The sequence below is a fragment of the Blennius ocellaris genome (genome assembly GCF_963422515.1).
Source record: "Blennius ocellaris genome assembly, chromosome: 18".
NCBI lineage: Eukaryota > Metazoa > Chordata > Actinopteri > Blenniiformes > Blenniidae > Blennius > Blennius ocellaris.
This window is the reverse complement of record NC_137667.1, coordinates 15,772,343-15,789,670: the sequence shown is the minus strand read 5'-3', so window position 1 is coordinate 15,789,670 and position 17,328 is coordinate 15,772,343. Positions and strand designations below refer to the sequence as shown.

General features: G+C 41.9%; 1 protein-coding gene across 1 annotated transcript in view; it reads right to left on the bottom strand.

Annotated features, from left to right (window-relative positions):
* nbas (NBAS subunit of NRZ tethering complex) overlaps positions 1-17,328 on the bottom strand; it is a 185,847-nt gene that overhangs the window by 75,782 nt on the left and 92,737 nt on the right. Inside the window, exons 37-41 of the mRNA XM_080514319.1 lie at positions 16,944-17,108; positions 16,199-16,312; positions 14,908-15,031; positions 9,446-9,522; positions 8,539-8,676 (exon numbers count right to left, since the gene is read on the bottom strand). Coding sequence (XP_080370445.1) covers positions 8,539-8,676; positions 9,446-9,522; positions 14,908-15,031; positions 16,199-16,312; positions 16,944-17,108 — 618 coding nt within the window. The remainder of the gene's footprint in view (positions 1-8,538; positions 8,677-9,445; positions 9,523-14,907; positions 15,032-16,198; positions 16,313-16,943; positions 17,109-17,328) is intronic.

The following is a 17,328-nucleotide window of genomic DNA, read 5'->3' as shown; positions in this document are numbered from 1 at the left end:
GCAGAGTGAGGAGCAGAGTTAGAATTCAGACAGATTATTAACAGGTATGAACAGAGGGGAGAAGCCAAAATAGGACAGAGAGGGGAAATAGTGGAGGGGGAGTGAGGCGACCACGACGGCACTATCCTGAAAACAATTTCCTTGTAAGAATGAAATATAAAGGACACATAAAGCAGAGGAGAGTCAAACGGTGATGAACAGACTGGTGTTTGAGGAAAATTGTGCCTTTCATGATGAAACACTCTTTGCGTAATTTCTTCATGTCATTCCTTATTAACACTGTCAACTGTCAGGATTATCCCTCACCTTTTTCCAAAGCCTTCATCATTTAAATATCTATGAATCAATCATAAAAAAGTGTTGTTGTTTTGTTTTGTTTTTTTATATTTGTAGTCAAAGAGAGCAAATAAAACCTCCCCCATTATTTGAACATGTGCCAGTTGTATTTCAAAACATCTTAAAAAGCCTTGTGCAGTCTTTTTTTTCTTAAAGACGAACATGTAAGACATTTCCAAGGCATAATTGCAGAGGGTAGTGTGTGATGTGACACAGCTGGTAGGAAGACGGCTCTCCCGACTCCCCTTCAGCTTTTCCACTGCTGCCACAGGCTCTTCCCTCTCTCCTTCCCTTACTGTGAAGCTTCTTAAGCGATAAAACAAAAACAAAAAAAACCCTCTGTTATACTGAATATCGCCTTTGCTCTCATTTTCAGTCTTAATAATTCCATGTTATATTAAGACAACCATCAAAATCCATTTGCATGCTTATCAATATGTCTGACTAAATAATAGGATGAAGTCCCCCACTATTGTAATCAAATATGAATATAAAATCATAAAGTGTAGCTTTTTTTCCCTAAAACTACCCAATGACACTGTGATTGCGAGTAATATGGGAATAAAAAGCAGCAGACAGGTTCACAGAGCAGATTAGCAGTGTCACTTCACCTCGTCAGGTCTCAAAACATACTACAAATAAACTAAACACTTCTTGTTTTAATCCAAAATTCTCTGAAATGGAAAATAATTCAATGATTCAAATAATTCTACTTTCAAAACTACAAATAATAATAAAAAAAACAACAACAGTTATAACCAATTCTCAAAAGACACAGGCTGCCATTGTTAGAACCTGATTTTTACAGTTACTCAAATACGACAGCAGCATATGGTAAGAAATAAGTGCTTTCAAAATGCTTTTGAACAATTTATAATCTATTGCAAAACTAATATTCAAATCGGAATTGACTGACCCCGCATTTATAAAAGGGATGTGTACAAACATTCACATCCCTTCATCATGCCTGTGTTGAAAATACTTCATTTCAAGTGGGAATCAACTCACAGCCGAAATGGCTGAACTGACGATACATTATCACACGTTGAACCTCGGTAATGTGGGTCTGGAAGTTCAACAATGTAATTAATCAAGTCCTCATCTAAATTCATAACACGTATCTCACGGTTAAAAAACTATGGCTTACGAATAACCCCAATAGGGGTTTAGGTGGTAAAAATGGAACATAGATCACTATCGCAGCTGCATAAACACAAGAATAAGGAAAAACTTATTCCAACACGTTCACAACTAAACACGTATATGCTGAAATTGATCCAATTCCACTCATTTTGTCTCCCCATGTGGTAAGGACCATGTGTGTTTGAGAAACAGCCATGCCTTCCATCTCCAGAGAGTAACCTTGTAATGATCTTAATGAGTTGTATTTATGTAATGCCTCACACCCGGCTATACAGTCGGTGGCCTCATTAGCACTTATTCTGTGAATGCTGTATGCAGTGTGTGCACATAATTAGTGGCAATACAAGTGGGAGGAAAGAAACAGGCATTGCTTGTAACAGAATAATCGTTCCATTAAGGGGACCAATCACAAGCAGGACACAAAGCTGCCAAAAAAGACGGCAAAGACACACGCACGAGGGGCACGATTTCACTAAAGCAGGCAAATCTATGCATCTAATCAACAGTTTGGTAACTATTTAGACTTAAACCTTCCTAGTCAGCTGCAACGGTGCATTCGGAGTGCATATTTGTCTAATAAGTCCCCTTCTGCAGTGACACTGCTTTACAGGGCTCCCATGGGTAAAATATAGACTGTTAATGGTTGTGGTACAAGAGGGCAATTTGTACAAGTGCACAATCTGTACAAAAAAAAAAGAGTCCAGCAAAGGCACTGGATTGGTAGTGCTTTTTAGAGATGTGAAAGTCATTCAGTCGAACTCATTATTCCACTCAATTCACCAACAGGGAGCTGGCTCATTGGTCCAGCACTCCCAAGGTCAGCATGCGCCAGCTCCAATCCTGTTGTAGCCTTGAATTGAAAAGCATCCGCAATGGCTGGGGACAATGGCTGGTTTACCAAGAGATGTCACTGCTATTAAAGCTGCAATGCAACACCCTTTTTGTATTTTTAAATGAAGTTACTTATTGAACACGTAACTATGTGTCCACTGTCGCCTTCTGGTTAAATCAGAAAACAAGTTCATGAGTTTATTAACTGTGGAAATATTTTTTTATTCCACTTCACTGACTCTATTTGAGCATAGAAACTGAAAGCAAAGCGCCTAACAATGATGCGTGGGCCTTTATTATGAAAGTGTCATAATGAATTGTGCAAAGAGCTAAAAACTTATCTCTGTGTGCGCGTGTGTGTGTGTGTGCGTGTGTATGTGTGTGTGTGTGCGTGCATGTGTTGCATCTGTGTATGCCGAGGGACGGATTTGGATGCTCGTTTTTTTTTAACTATACTCTTCAATTTCTTTTCTCTTTCACTTCTTTTTGTAACTATTCTTGTCTTCCTCATTCAGCATGGATATAGAACTAATTGAGCTGACAATACCCATGGTTCCACTGCACACTACGTGCCGGAGCGGACCGGGGCGGGAGGGTACGGACGGCAAAGCACACCCAGGCCCAACTCTGTCGCACGGTTCCCCTGCAGACGGTACGGTTAAAATGCAGGTGGGGTTGTGAATGATGCAGATATATGTCGGTGCGAAGAATGCGGGAGCAGCCGTGTCGGCCGGCTGCAGCTCATACAGTCATCCGAGTAAAGCCTTGAGCCTCCTTTCTCTGTGACACAGCATAAACTTTCTCATTCGAGCATCGTCCAGTTCCTGCTGAATCTCCTCCTCTCCTGTTACTGAGACGAGTGTCTGTACCTTGTTGAAAGAGCGCAGTGCTGTGGAGCGCGCCGACGGTTCAATAAACCCAGTTAACAAAACAACCATTCTGCGCAAAGCGGCGTATGCAAACAACAACGGAGGGTTACGGCAGGTGAAATATTTAAGTATTGCGGGCAGGACGAAAGTGACGATCGTCACTGCCAATCAGCAGACTCCTGCGTTTGCCACTCCTCCGTGTAAGACCAGTTCCGTGGTGCTTAAACGTGGTCGCCGTGTCAGCGAACGGAATCTCGCGGCTTTGGACGGCCGCGGAGTTGCGGCCGCAACTTCCGCGTTCTTCGCGCCGCTATTGTTGCAAAATGCCCGTGTGGTTGCCTGAACTCTCTAAGGTGGGACCGCACAACACAGTTGGGTCTGGTTGCGCTCTGCCTCATCGTACCACCCCGGCCCGCCGTGCTCCGGGATGAACTGCGGTGGGACCGAGGCTCGAGGAGCCACAGCAGAGGGACCAAAGAGCCGCATGCAGCTCCGGAGCCGTGGGTCGCCGACCCCTGGCTTAAATTAACATCTATGTGTCCATCATGAGTGCGAGTAATCAATACTCAATAAGTGAGAGAATGGTGACTGCAGCGAAAGATAAATGGTTGAGTAAAAGATCTCAATCCCTTTACTCAGCAGATTGCTATCGTAGCCGCAGCCTCAATTATGGCACTCACAATCGTTCTCCCGAGCGCGCGCACACACACACGCACACACAGACACGATTACATTTAATGAAAGAAAAACTTGCACATTAGAAAACAGGTAAACAGACCTCGATAGCCACATGAACACATTATTTCACAGTACCTTGTAAACACCAACGGAACAATTCTCGAGAAGAGCAGCACGATTTCACAAATGACCACTTTAGCCAGTATAATGAAAACTTCCAGTGCGAACAAGTGGAAATTGGCTCATTGTGCTCTGGGAAATAATGAAACCCCAGTGTCTGTATCCTGGTGTTGTGAGTCGCTCCGTCATGCCTCGGAGCCATAATCAGATGGGAAAGTAACGATTAAAGACCGCGAAAGTCAATAGTGGGCAACCAATTCTTCAAGAAGCAGGAAGCTTAGTGTTGTAAAGATCTCTTTACTAAGTATTACAAGACGGCTGAACAAGCCCAACATGGCCAAAGAAATATTTTAAAGCACAACAGAAATGTTTTCCCTGGATTTTCACAAACAGCATGAGAATAGATTCCGATGAATCATAAGGCAGGGAGAGGAATTTAATAGCACCGGGATCACAGTATTATTTGCTCGCAGTTAAAATGAATACACATAATGTAACTGAAGCCTTGATTAAACTCCAGAATAAATATCGGTATTTATCTGTTCAATAAAACATACAGAATGTAGGATTTTTAGGCAAACGCAAACAAGATTAAAGATGTTAGTTAATAATTGATGCAGTATCAATACCGATAGGTGGGAGAGCCGTGTTAAATAAACTATTGGGGGGGGGAAATTAAGTAATAGAGTTTTGTTATATTCATTTCATTTCAAATCAGATATGTTGAAATGTTAAGTCCAAGAACACTATAGAGTGAATGTTTAAGTGTGAGTTAAACATTATTCTCAATTTGAAAATATCAGATGAAGACTAAACATTTCAAAAACGTTTCGAACTGTAAGAGAATTTAATAAGTTCTCGCAACAGTTATCAATATTAGCAAGTAGCTAAAAGTTTCTTCTCATTCACTGTGTCAACAGTAGGAATGCAAAATGGGGGGGGAAAAAAGCAAAATAATAAAAATAAAAATGTGGCTAAAAGCGCTTTCTTTCAAGGGGAAATTGTTAGTTTTGATGAGATGCATTATTAAAACTGCAGTAAAGTAAGTAAAAAAACATAAAAAAATTGCCTGGAGTTCTTTCAATAATTTAATGGTAATATGCATGTGTCTCAAATATTAAAATTAAACTGCACATTTATATTTAATATACTAAGGCGTCTAACAATGGCAGAGTGGTTAGTGCTCTCGCCTCACAACTATGGTTCAAATTTGGGTTCAAATATGGGGCCCGGGGGCCTTTCTGTGTGAAGTTTGCATGTTCTCCCTGTGTGTGCGTGGGCTGCCTCCGGGTACTACCGTTTCCTCCCACATTCCCCAAAAACCTGCACTGGGGGTCTGTGAGTAAGGCCCTCAGTTCCCCCCAGCTCCCCTTGAGTGCTGCTCTGTGTGGCTGCAACCGATGGGTCAATTCCGTATGAATTTCCTCTCGGGGATTAATACAATGCTATAAAATAAAATGAAATAAAATAACTATAGGGTATTGTTATTTTGTAGCACAGTTGGTCAGCTTTTTATGCAGCCATCTTGTATAGTCAAATCAATTTTATTCATATAGCACATTTAAAAAAAAACAACCATGGTTGACCATATGGCTTTGCAGAGCAGTTCAGCCACACAGTGCTTTCCAGAATAGCTGTCTGCTTGAGGCAAAAGCTGGCGCTCAACAGACCACAAGGCTGATGTGAAATTATGCGCACTTGATTCTGCATGATGGAAAGTTCAGCTCTGCTGAGCAAGACTGGGAGACACTGGACTGAGACGCTGCACAAACAGGTCGGTATATAAAGAAAGAAAGAAAGAAATAGGTGTAGGATGTCTCTTTTAAGCAGTAACATTCTTCAAAATCAGTTTTTTCCCCGACAAGCCCACTGGAGTTTAGAAGCCACAACAAGAGAATGCTACATGTTTATTCCAGAATGACTTCCCGCAATTTGTCAAAAATCCAACTCCATGACAGATAAGGTTGAGCCCAGCCGACTGTGGGGTGGGTTGTAAATCTTGTCATCGATGCTGTTGTTGCTTTCTGGCTACTGCACAACTGTAGTCAAGAAGAAATAAACTACAGGCTGGTCATCGCGATTGTCAGCTTTAGAGGCAGGCTATGCAATTCAGTCATGACGCACACTGTCTTTACAGTACACAGGTGTGAGAAATGAAGATTGTGCAAGGTCACATTCTGCCGGTTGCCACTTTTGATCGATATTTACCTAAACCGACTGGAAACACCCAACAAGAGCTGCAGTTTTAGAGATGCTCTGATCAACCATCCACTTTTGTCCGAGTGGAATCGGTCAAATCCTAACGCGTGTCTATTTGTCCTTTGAAAACATCTTTGAAAAAAAGGTTTACTTGCTGGATACCAACAGGGGTCAAACATAATTCAGAATTTTAATTTAACAAAACATCTTATATGTAGATGTTAATTAAACTGACGACACCTTAACTTTGGATATTTCTTCTTCAGGCAGCTTTGTCTTCAAAGCCTCTGTGTATCTGCATAACGGTAAGAAAACAGGACGTTCATTGAGGCTTTAAAAACATATCAAACACCTTGAGCAAGCCCTCAGAGGCTTACATTCGTATTTGCAACTGAATGACTTCAGTGGCTTGAGTGGTGTCTCGTTTGCTTGCGTATGAAATTATGTGATAGCGACAAGAGAATTGAAAGAGCGTGAGAGTTATAGAGACAGTGTTGCTGCTCTTCAAGTAGAGAGTGAGAAACACTTGGAGACAGCCCGAGACGTCACAACAAACAAACACGCACGTGCACGCACAAAAACAGCGCCAGCTGTCACAGGAAAACAGATGGAACACCGATACGCTAACGAGCACGCTCGCCTGGAGTGATACATGCGCGTGCGACACCAACAAAACAAAAGTGCGCAGAGGAAAGCTTCCCGAAACATACATGCACGAAAACACTTGTGAGGGTTTGATTTGTCCCCCCCCCCCCTGCTTACCTCATTTACAATGCAAAGTGAACATGCGCATGAGATACCGATATGCGCACCCTGTCACACATATCTGAAATTAAATATCGCACTATGTACAATGTGTGCCCTTAAAAGATAACAGACAGCGAGAGAGCTAAAGAAAGCGCGAGAGAAATGTGTAAAGCATGCACAGTCAAGATAGCATTGTGAAAAGGAGAGGCCTGCAACTTGACAGACCTACGAAAAGAGATGGGGGGGGGGGGGGGGGTGGCAGAGTAGAGAAAGGAGTGAAAATTGATAGCAGAGAGGGCAACATGATGTGGACAGAAAGAAGAAAGATCAAGGGGAAAAGTTGTGGATGTGAACAAAGGAGAGACGGCACAAAGGTTGCAAGGTTTTTTTTCCCCTCCATCTCGCCTCTGTCCGTGCGGGAGCAAAAGCCACCACTTCCTCATCAATACAAGTTGAGCCAAAACAAGAGTGGACACATAATGATCACAACCACTCACTCGAGTGGAAGACACTCAAAAGAAAAAGTAAAGGAAATGAAGAAATGTGCGAGAAATAAAAGTACAACTGCTAAAGTGTAGAGCGGAAGAGGAAAAGCTGTAACGGTATATATATTTTAAGTTAATGGACTTGAACTTCACTTGAGTCAAGAGGTTGGGGAGTGATTACTGCCATTAGGATGCAGGGAGGATGTGTGCGTCACAGTGCGGGGATGAGCATGTTCCTGCAGCGCAGCTTGTTTGTGTGTCTGTGCGAGTGGCGACGTGCGAGTGCACATCCTCTTGCGAAGCCCTGGCCTTGAATGTCAACCGGGACACACTTATCCACTTCTTCTGCTGGCCTCTTTCCCTCTTCTCTTCTTTTATTTCAACATTTTACCACCCTCCTTCTACCTGGACTAAAACCCCTGAGAGCCTGAGTCCACTCAAGGAAAAGGTCAGAGCCATTTTTTCTTTTATTCTCTGCCAATCACCCCCGACACCCCTGCTGCCACTCTTCTGCAGCCTCTTCTTCCCCTTCTCACTCCCATTTTCTGATCTCTTGCTTTATTACTTTAAAAGTGTAACCTAAATCGCTTCAATACGGAAATTACTGTGTGATTATAGTGAGAAACAGCCAGACGTGCATTGAGAATAACAATTTGTGTCGCATGCAAAATAAATTAAATCACTTCTTATGAAATAGTATTAATAAGGCCGACAGAAAAACATGTGGCATGGATGAAATGTTTCTCAGTTACCAGTCAGTTTTGGCTTTTTTGTTTTTAATTTAATGCCAACATTGTTTACAGCGCAAGGCATAAATCTAAGACAACTTACCGATATAGTCATATGAAGAGATCATCCATCGAGGTTTGTTAAAAGCTTTATGTTGATTATTTTATAACTACAATCCTCCTTCACTTCTGTTTTGCAACTTTTTAACCCGTCATTAATTTTATTTATGATTTTTGGTGCTGTGAACATTAAAGTATTACTTCACCTTTACTTAATTTTTAGCAATACTAACATTATCATTTTCACAAGAAATCAAGAGAGACTCTGGCGGGTCCCAACACCAACATACGCAAATTCACCCACACAATCGTTCACACACAGAGCTGATAATCAATGCTGACCTGGTAGAGAGTGTGATTCTTGTCCTTCAAGCAAGGCATGAGGCGGGGGTAGATCTGCAGGGAGTAGTAGTAGGCAGCCAGCTGGAGCGACAGGGCAGAGTGACACTGCTTCTCGAAACACCTGTTGGCGTCTAAAACCTGCATGGATGGATGGACAACTGTGAGAAGAAATGCAACAGGATGTATAGTACCCAGATATGCACCGAAAGAAAGAGGGAAAAGAAAAAAAAATAACATTTCAGCCTCATAATTGGTTTGAATTCTTGAGCTGTGAATCCCGCCCGTCACTGCATTCAAATGATGCAACTTCTTTGAAACTCAGTCCAATCAAATGTGGAGTCCAGAAGCAAACCAGTAGCTCAGAGTCACAAATTTGTCGTTTTTCAAACCACTGGCAGGGAAAAATATCCGTACTTGCGGTGTTGTGTCAGCCCGAGCAGATCCCACACAGTCAGTAATGTCAGTGTAATCCAAGAGGAGTTAACAAGCCTTCCAGGAAATATCTATGTATTATCCAGTTCAGCAGTTTAATGTTTTCATTGCATAAGAGACTTCACCTCCTCCACTTGAACATATTATAATGCTGTTTGCAGAAGGTGTCTTTATGTCTTGCACTTTCATTTTCTTTGATACCACACTTAGTCTGACAGCTGATGATGGAACGGCTTCGGCAAACAGCTGGAGGATCAACGTAGTTTGGAGTATATTGTCAATGCCATGTCAATGCCAGCTTGATTTAAGGACCGCATACCACTTTTTAAGACACTTTCTATGAACCTTAGACAAACTGCATACTGAAAACTGTCTACATCTCATCAAGACGAATTTAAGAAACAATATTGATGGACTCAATTCATCTCCGTTGTGTCTCGGATCAGGGGATGTGTACATAAACATGTCCACCTACCTGAGGCAGGGCCAATAAGTAGGACAGTGCGAGCATCATGTCCCTGGGAAATGCGTCATTGGCCAATTGCAGCAAAACTAGAAGGGATGAGTAGAGGAATGTATTAAGTTCTGTATTAACAACACGGATTTCCTGCTTAGACGAGTCACACTGAACATTTGTCAAGCAATTTGTCTGAGCACTGCCAGACAAATGGGAAGGAGATGTGATGAAGAAAGAAGAAAAGAAGAAGAAAAACATGATAAAATCCTCGGATTGTTCACATAGTGTGCATGTTTGCATGCCTCTTTAGTGTGCATGCACATGGATACACCCTGCAGAGAGAATATCTATTACACAAAGAGCAAGTGCTCTTTCCAAACTAAATGTAAGTGCACTTTAAAGTTGAATCCGTTAACTGCCAAATTAGTCAACTATCAAAAGCCAAGACAGGCGGAGGAGGCTGATGATCAAAATCCCCCAAATCGTCCTTTCCATCTGGTTTTCCTCTTACATTTTATGCAGTGACCAGCACAAGCTGGTGACTGACTACATTTCCAACTAAATGTTTTCCTTGACAATCAATGGGTATGGGCCTGTTTTAAACATGTATTTTGTAGGTACATCTTATATATAATGCAGATAGAATTCCTGCACATTGTGCCATCGAAACAGTTAATATTTGAGCCAAACAGTAGTCTACAATAATCTGATGAAACAATTCATTCAAAACTCTTCAAAACAGAGACAACTGTGACTTCAAACTAAGGGGAAAGAATACTTGATGTGGAAATGTCTTGCTTTTGATGATTTGTACTTAAACACAAGTTGGAATGTTGAGAAAATGTATACACAGATGTATATATGTTTAGACTGTGGGTAAAGCAATGAACACAGCATTATTCCATCTTTGTCATAAATGGTTGAATACAATGTTTGTTTACTTTTAATTCAAACACTTGGTGTATGGATATTGAAGGAATATCTCAAATGCTCAATTTGCTATTCTTTTCCACTTAAATCATAACAGTAAGTGCATATTGAAATCATAAATGTCTGAAAAATACACAAAAAATCTCAATTGATTCCCAACTGCTCCCTGTCTGCTGCACAGGGGCTGCTGACATCACCACAGAGAACAAAGTTCCCTGAACTTCCGATGTATGTGTGATACGTGTAAAGCAGTCTCATTACAGTAAAGTTAATCTATAGAATCTAAATAATCCACAAAAGACAAATATAAAATGTTTCATTCTCATTGTTGCTACTGTTTTAAAAAAAAATCTTATTTTTCTATTTAATTGATCAGAAAGTTCTGAGAAACAAACCTAATAGACGGTAGAAGTGTCGCGCAATACCAGAACAATTCTACCCTAAAGCTATGAAGCGGTGCAATAATGCATTCTTAAGCCAAATATACTTTTTAAACTACGTTTTGTTTCATCATCCACTGTGACCAGCTTCAAAACCATTCAGCTGCGATCTTTGTATTGTACAGTTAAACAAGAGTGTGTATCAATAGCACACTTTTATAGAACAAGTCTAATTTAATACATTAAATGTTTCCCTTTCTGAAGGTAAAACTGAAATCTCGTGGAGTCAGTACAAGAATAGAACTGGGACACGGTCCAGGTTTTTGCTGTGCCTGGAAGGCTGAAGGGATTTGGAGTCTACACAGAGCTTTGGGCACAAGGAAGAACTTATTCCAAACCGGTTCCCTGACAGCCACAATAGTTGCACACAAGGACGCGCAAACACATTTGTAGCGTTACATTGAACGCCATATATTGAAGGCACACTGATGCCCAGAGTTAATCGCTTAATGACGAAGTCACTCGCTCACACTGAGGAAGCAGCAGGAAGAGAAGAGGAAGAGGCAGACAGAATCACTTTGGAGTCTCAGACCCAAGGAGAAGAGAAGCCTGTGCTGATGATAAGAGCCTGAGACAAAATGGAACAGACAGAGAAAAGTAGAGCATGGACACTGGGAGAGAGGCAGGAGCCAGGGCATGGGAGGATACAAGCATTGTACAAAATGCACACTAATATGTGTTTATGTAAAAGGAATAGATGCGTTATTTGGTTCACGGTGTGCATTCGTGAACCAGGGTGGAGTAATGCACCACTTTAAAGAGCCGTAACTGCTCTCTTAAACAGTGTGCCCACCCGCCTCCTTCCCTCAGTTTCTTTTTTCCCCCCTCCCCTCCTCTCCTACCCCTCGGGTTTCAATGAGCTACACCTCAGAATGAGCTGATTACACGCCTCTCTAAAGCTACCGATACCATCGGGACAGGAATTACCAGAGGGGTAAACACACACGCACGCACACACAGAAAAGATAACCCTGACTTTAAAGCATACAATATTTCTGCTTGTGAGAGAGAGAGACGGGGGTGGAGAGAGAGAGAGAGAGAGAGAGAGAGAGAGAGAGAGAGAGAGAGAGAGAGAGAGAGAGCAAAAGAGAGAGAGAGAGCGAGAGAGAGAGAGCGCAAAACAGAGACAATGATAAAGAGACACCGTGCAGGGTAGTGAGGGCATGAGAAGGTACGTTTTTGTGTGTGTGTGTACCTTCTTGCACACACATTTCTTCTCCTGTGTCAGCTAAATCAGGCACATTGTTAGCGGGGATGGTGAGACAATGACTTATTACTTTTTCACCTGTGCAGACAGTGTGAAAAACAACTGATTACGGCCTGGTCACTGCGCGGCAAAGAGCATTCTTGTGTGCGCGTGTGTGCTTGTTTCACACCCTTCACTTTCCTACGTCCAATCCCATCGAGTCACTTTCCACTTGTGTCATCATTAATTACCTCCACCTTATCTGCAGCAGGTAAAAAAAAAAAAGAAAGAAAGAAAGAAAAAGAATCAATATATTTATTTCCTTAAAGGCCATCTCCTAGTCTTTTTTTCAGTACGGCTGGTGTGGCCGGCCAGCACGCCAGACATTTATCGAAGGTCGTTATCGGACGCCTTGCCGTACAGGACGGCTTTTCTCTTTCTCAACACGTCTCAGTCCGCGGCAGCGCCGAAGGGAAGGTGACTTTTAAGAAGGGAGATATTCATTTGAATGACAGCAGCACCAGCACAGAGAGGGAGCTCGGGTTCAAGTCAAATGCGTGTTTGTGTACAGAAAGCAGTGGCACTGATTGGTCCAAGTGTCTGCCTTGCATTTCTTCAGAGTCCATGTTGCAGAAGTAGTCCCAGACACACCAACACACAAACATTTGCTCTTTATTTTTGTAGTGGCATTGATTTTTTTTCCAAGTGCTGTGATCCATCATGCAGTGTGGCCTTGATGTTTTGACTTGATGCTATCTTTCTGGTATCGCTGCAGTGATGCGCCATTATTTACTGTTGCCGCGGGATGTGTGAGGATACATTAATTCATCAATATGAGGCGATTCTTTCCATGTCGTCCCCGGTCCACCAACACGTATAGGCCCCCGGGCGAGACGGAGGAGGGGAAGATGGGGCAGGAAGTGAGTAGTGGGGGCCAAACACCCCGCGCTTTCTGCAAATACCTCAACTTCACAAAGACGGAGCACTTTAGAAACGGCGCACGGTAAACACCGCTCACTCCATCTTTGTCTTTCCACTCTGACAGACAACTTCAAAAAATAAAATGACATATGTTTGAACAACAAAGAGTCATTGTTATTCTAAATAAATAGTGAAATTGAGAAGGATTTCTGTGGCTTGAGTTCTACAAATGTTGTAGTGAGACCCTGGAGGCATTTCTGAATAATTTTCACTTTCTTTTGCGGAGGTTTTTGACATGGCACTTTAAGCTCATACTTAATATTTGAATCAGCTCCTCTGTGCAGCCAAAAGGTCTCACTACTGTGCAAACACAGTGCAAATCAATGAACAGTGAAAAAAGAAAACTGCTCACTAGGCATCGTCTTTTTACTCAAAACACACAGTTTTCAGTATTACTAGGTATTTTTTTAAAAAGGTGTATTTCTCCAAGACTACAGAGTAGAACTGTTATGTGATGAAGGAGTTCATGTTTACTGTTACATGCTTGCTGCTTAAAAGAAGCTTGGATATAAATCACTGGCTTGAATTAAGTAAGATATAAACTACGGCTGTTATTGACAACATAACCTGCAATGATTTTGGCGATGTGTTAAAAGCTGATGCCTCTGGAGTAATCATTTCATTTGGGTGAGCAAACACCAATGGGAGGAAGGCCCTATTTTACTAGTCTGGCCCACCCAAGATAAAGTTGGGCTGTATGTGTCCCCTGAATAAATATTGCAAAGCAAATAAGAAGCACAACATCACATAAAATGAACAAAAGATGACCCGTAGTTTCTACGTCGCCATTATCCTTTCATCTACAAATAACACATCTGCCACTTAAGTGCTGTTTCCTGTGTGAGCCGCTGCCAAAGCGATGCCACAGAAGATCAAACCATTGTTGTATGAAAGGCAAGTTTTTGTAACTATGCAGATATTTCAAGAACAGCCAAAACCGGTGTTGACGTTGATCTTGAGGATGAACTCTGTGACGACTGTGAGGAAATGTATTCAAGCAGCCGTGAACATGTTAACAATACACTGCAAGGAAGCTTTTCTGTGTATAATTTCCACTATAAATAAAAAAAAAGGAGGGAACAAAATTAAAACATGGAGGCACAGATGGTGAGACGATTCAGACAATATGTTTTGTGTGTCATGCAGAAAGAGTTTTATTTCTGTCACACCACAATCTCAGTTACGACGGGACACAAGGAGCAACATATAAACACAAAACTGTATTAGTTTTAGAGAAATAACTTCAATACAAACTATATTAGATACTTTGATACAAGCCATGTGGGAAATTGGGCAGCCAACATAAACTGAACAATCTCTGTCTGGATATTAGGCCTCGTAATATATTTAGTCAGAGTCCTGCCAACTGCAAATTTAGGGCCAAACTGGATTTATTGCTTCAAGGATAAAGGGTGGAAGGTGAGGTAAGCAGGCTAATGGCATCTGCAAAAGCTAATTAGAGTCATGAGTCAGCAAATATGGGATCTAATCAGATGAGCAGATGTGGATAGAAGATACTCTTGTGCGTTTAGATATGAACTGTGCAAAAATAGATACAGAGTCTACAAATAATTTAGAAATGTGGCTTTGAAGCCTTGAAGTGGGCAACCAGATAAAATGCCTATAAATACTAACTGCTGAATACGATTGAGAAAAAACCCTATTTATGACAACTGTTAATGAGAAGGACACATGCAAGGAAGCCCGTGTTTTCCATTATTACACTGTCATTAGGAAATAGAATGAAGATTTAAATGGATAGCGACGATAGGGTTTTGATTTGTCACTATATTATATATACACTGCTACTTTCACGATGTTTGGATTTATTCTGTGATGACTAAATACTAATTGAGTCTTTTTACAGAAGCGAGTCATTTTAAAGGTTTGACATCCTTTACTTCAACTATTTTGATATGTGCGAAAAAGTTCTGCATCCTCACCTTCTGTCGCTGGAAATGGGGTTTTTCCTTCAGTCTTGGCCTCGGCCAGTTTTCCCGTCCTCAGCAGGACCTCAGCAAAGTTTTCCTGGGGCAATTCCTTGTGAAATGAATACACGTCTTGAGTCTAAAAGACAGAATGGACAAAGGGAGAGTGATGACGTCCTTATCATTTTGGTGAGAAAAGCCTCACAGAAGCCAGATCAGAGAAAAAAAAAAAAAACATGGAGGGATGCGATTAAGAAGACTGAGCATCACACAGTGGTCACACAAGATGAGAAATGAAGTAAACAGTTGAACTTCAGGGCTAAATAAAGTGTTTCAACAGCAGGGCATTTGGATAAGTTTGTTTATAGTATCGTTGAGTTATTTGTCAATTGTATGGGAGGTGAACAATGTAGTTTCTGCCCTGACTGGCATCACAGCTATTACTTACCACAGCGTGTACAGAGTGTATCCTGTCTGTCCTCACCACTGTCTCTGCATCCATCTATCCATCCTGCCGCATTTGTCTCTCTCAATCAGCCTCCCCTCCCGTCGCACTTTCTTCATCGCGAACGTTAAGGCAAAAACTAATCCCATTGATCAAACAGCTCATAGACAGATGGATGTGGGGAGCAATTATTGGTAGATGGATGATGGAAGATGGATGAATGCTGAAGATGAAACGAAGGAAGGGATTTGGAGAGGCCTATTAAAATGTCATGAGAGGAGATGTATCGGCCCTCTTTGTTTCCCCTCGCGTCCCCTCTTTTAGCTATCCATATGATTTGTGTCTCCGAGTAAAAAGTCGAGTCATAGCCCAGGGCGACCATTTTCTAGGTGTAAAGGTCAAGCGACTCCTCTTACTTTTGGTCTTTTCGACTCGCATAACTCCCTCTGTCAACAATTTCTGCTTTCGACTTTTATAATCTCCTCTCCTCCTCTGCATAACGCAATACCCCAGCTGCAGTTGCCTGTTTCTGATTTTGCTCACTAACATACCATCAATCTTAAGTTCATCCTTCTTTCCCTGTGCTGTTAGGACTTTCAAAGTGCGTTTAGCATTCAAATGACTTCATTTGAAATCAATATTCATTTTATATTGACACTGTTTTTGAAGGAATTTATAAGTCAAAGGAGGAAAATTATAATTAAACGCCTGAAGTCATAAGACTTTTGAAGCATTTGTAATTTACACGGACAGCTTGAGGTTAAACACCCCCCCCCCCCAAAAAAAAGAGAAAAGGAAATGAGGACAACAGGAGAGTGCAAGATAATGAGCCATGACACACAGTGCTATCAAGTCACTCACCGTATCTACATAGGGATCCTCAATGAGTTCCTGATAAAAGGGGCTACAGCCTTGACGCTCCAGGTTGGAGTTCTCACACGCCCCTTCCTGGCTCGTGGCTCCTGCACCGCGACCCTAAGGAGCCATCAAAACATCATTAAACTTTCACAACACGCCCAGAGCACTGTCATCTCTCTCTGTCCCACAGCTCACATCTTTTCTATTTTTCTCTTTCTTTAGAAACTTGTGACCATGAGTCCACCCCACCTCCCGATGGCTACAGAGACGCCATCAATCTACGCCCCTGCGACCGCAGAGCCGGTCCAGCCGCCGGCATGCACTCCATATTAAAATATTCAACAGGGGAGCTAATTAATTATGCAACAGATGAGCTCTTGATTGGTTGTTTTTGGATGAAGTCTGGGAGCAAGAGTGTGTCAAATATGAGAGCGCGGTCAGACATGCTGCCTGTGTCTTTCCATGTGTGCACACATGCACACACACGTCGTTAAGCCCAGGAGTCAAACAAAGACTAAATATTACACTTTGGATAGCACATACTGAACATAAACAGATCAGATATACACACTGCAATTGTGAAAGCTAAAAATTGGTCAGTTGGTTCACCTATTTAGATTTTGAACACAAGAGGGGTCTTTATATTCATTATTTTCAGTATTAATTCAATTTCATTCAGTCTGCATACATCAAATCAAAGTACTGACAGATTATTTAAAATACAACCAGTGTATCCATGTGCTCTTACATGCCGTGGCCGGAGGTAATTGAGTGATTCCTTCCACCAACGGTGGTCACTGACAGTAGTAAGCACAGCCTTGGTGGTCAGCCCCGTCGTGGTCAACACCTCCATGGTCTTGGCTGTGGTTCTGTGCAGCAGGTCTCCTGCCGTCCCCGAAGAGGAGCCCACAGCCTGGGACCAAGCGTTGACAGTTGAGATGAATAAGATGATAGCAGAGCGTGCCACTCAAGTGTCTCTGTGGCGGCAGCAACCATTAGAGGCTTTAAACCTGCAGATTACTCTGCGTTGCTGCTGCAAGATTCTACAAAGAAACTAGAAGATCCCTGCATGTGCATCATTATTTTAAATCAGAGTATATGCTTAAGGGTTATGATTGAGAGCACTGCATGCA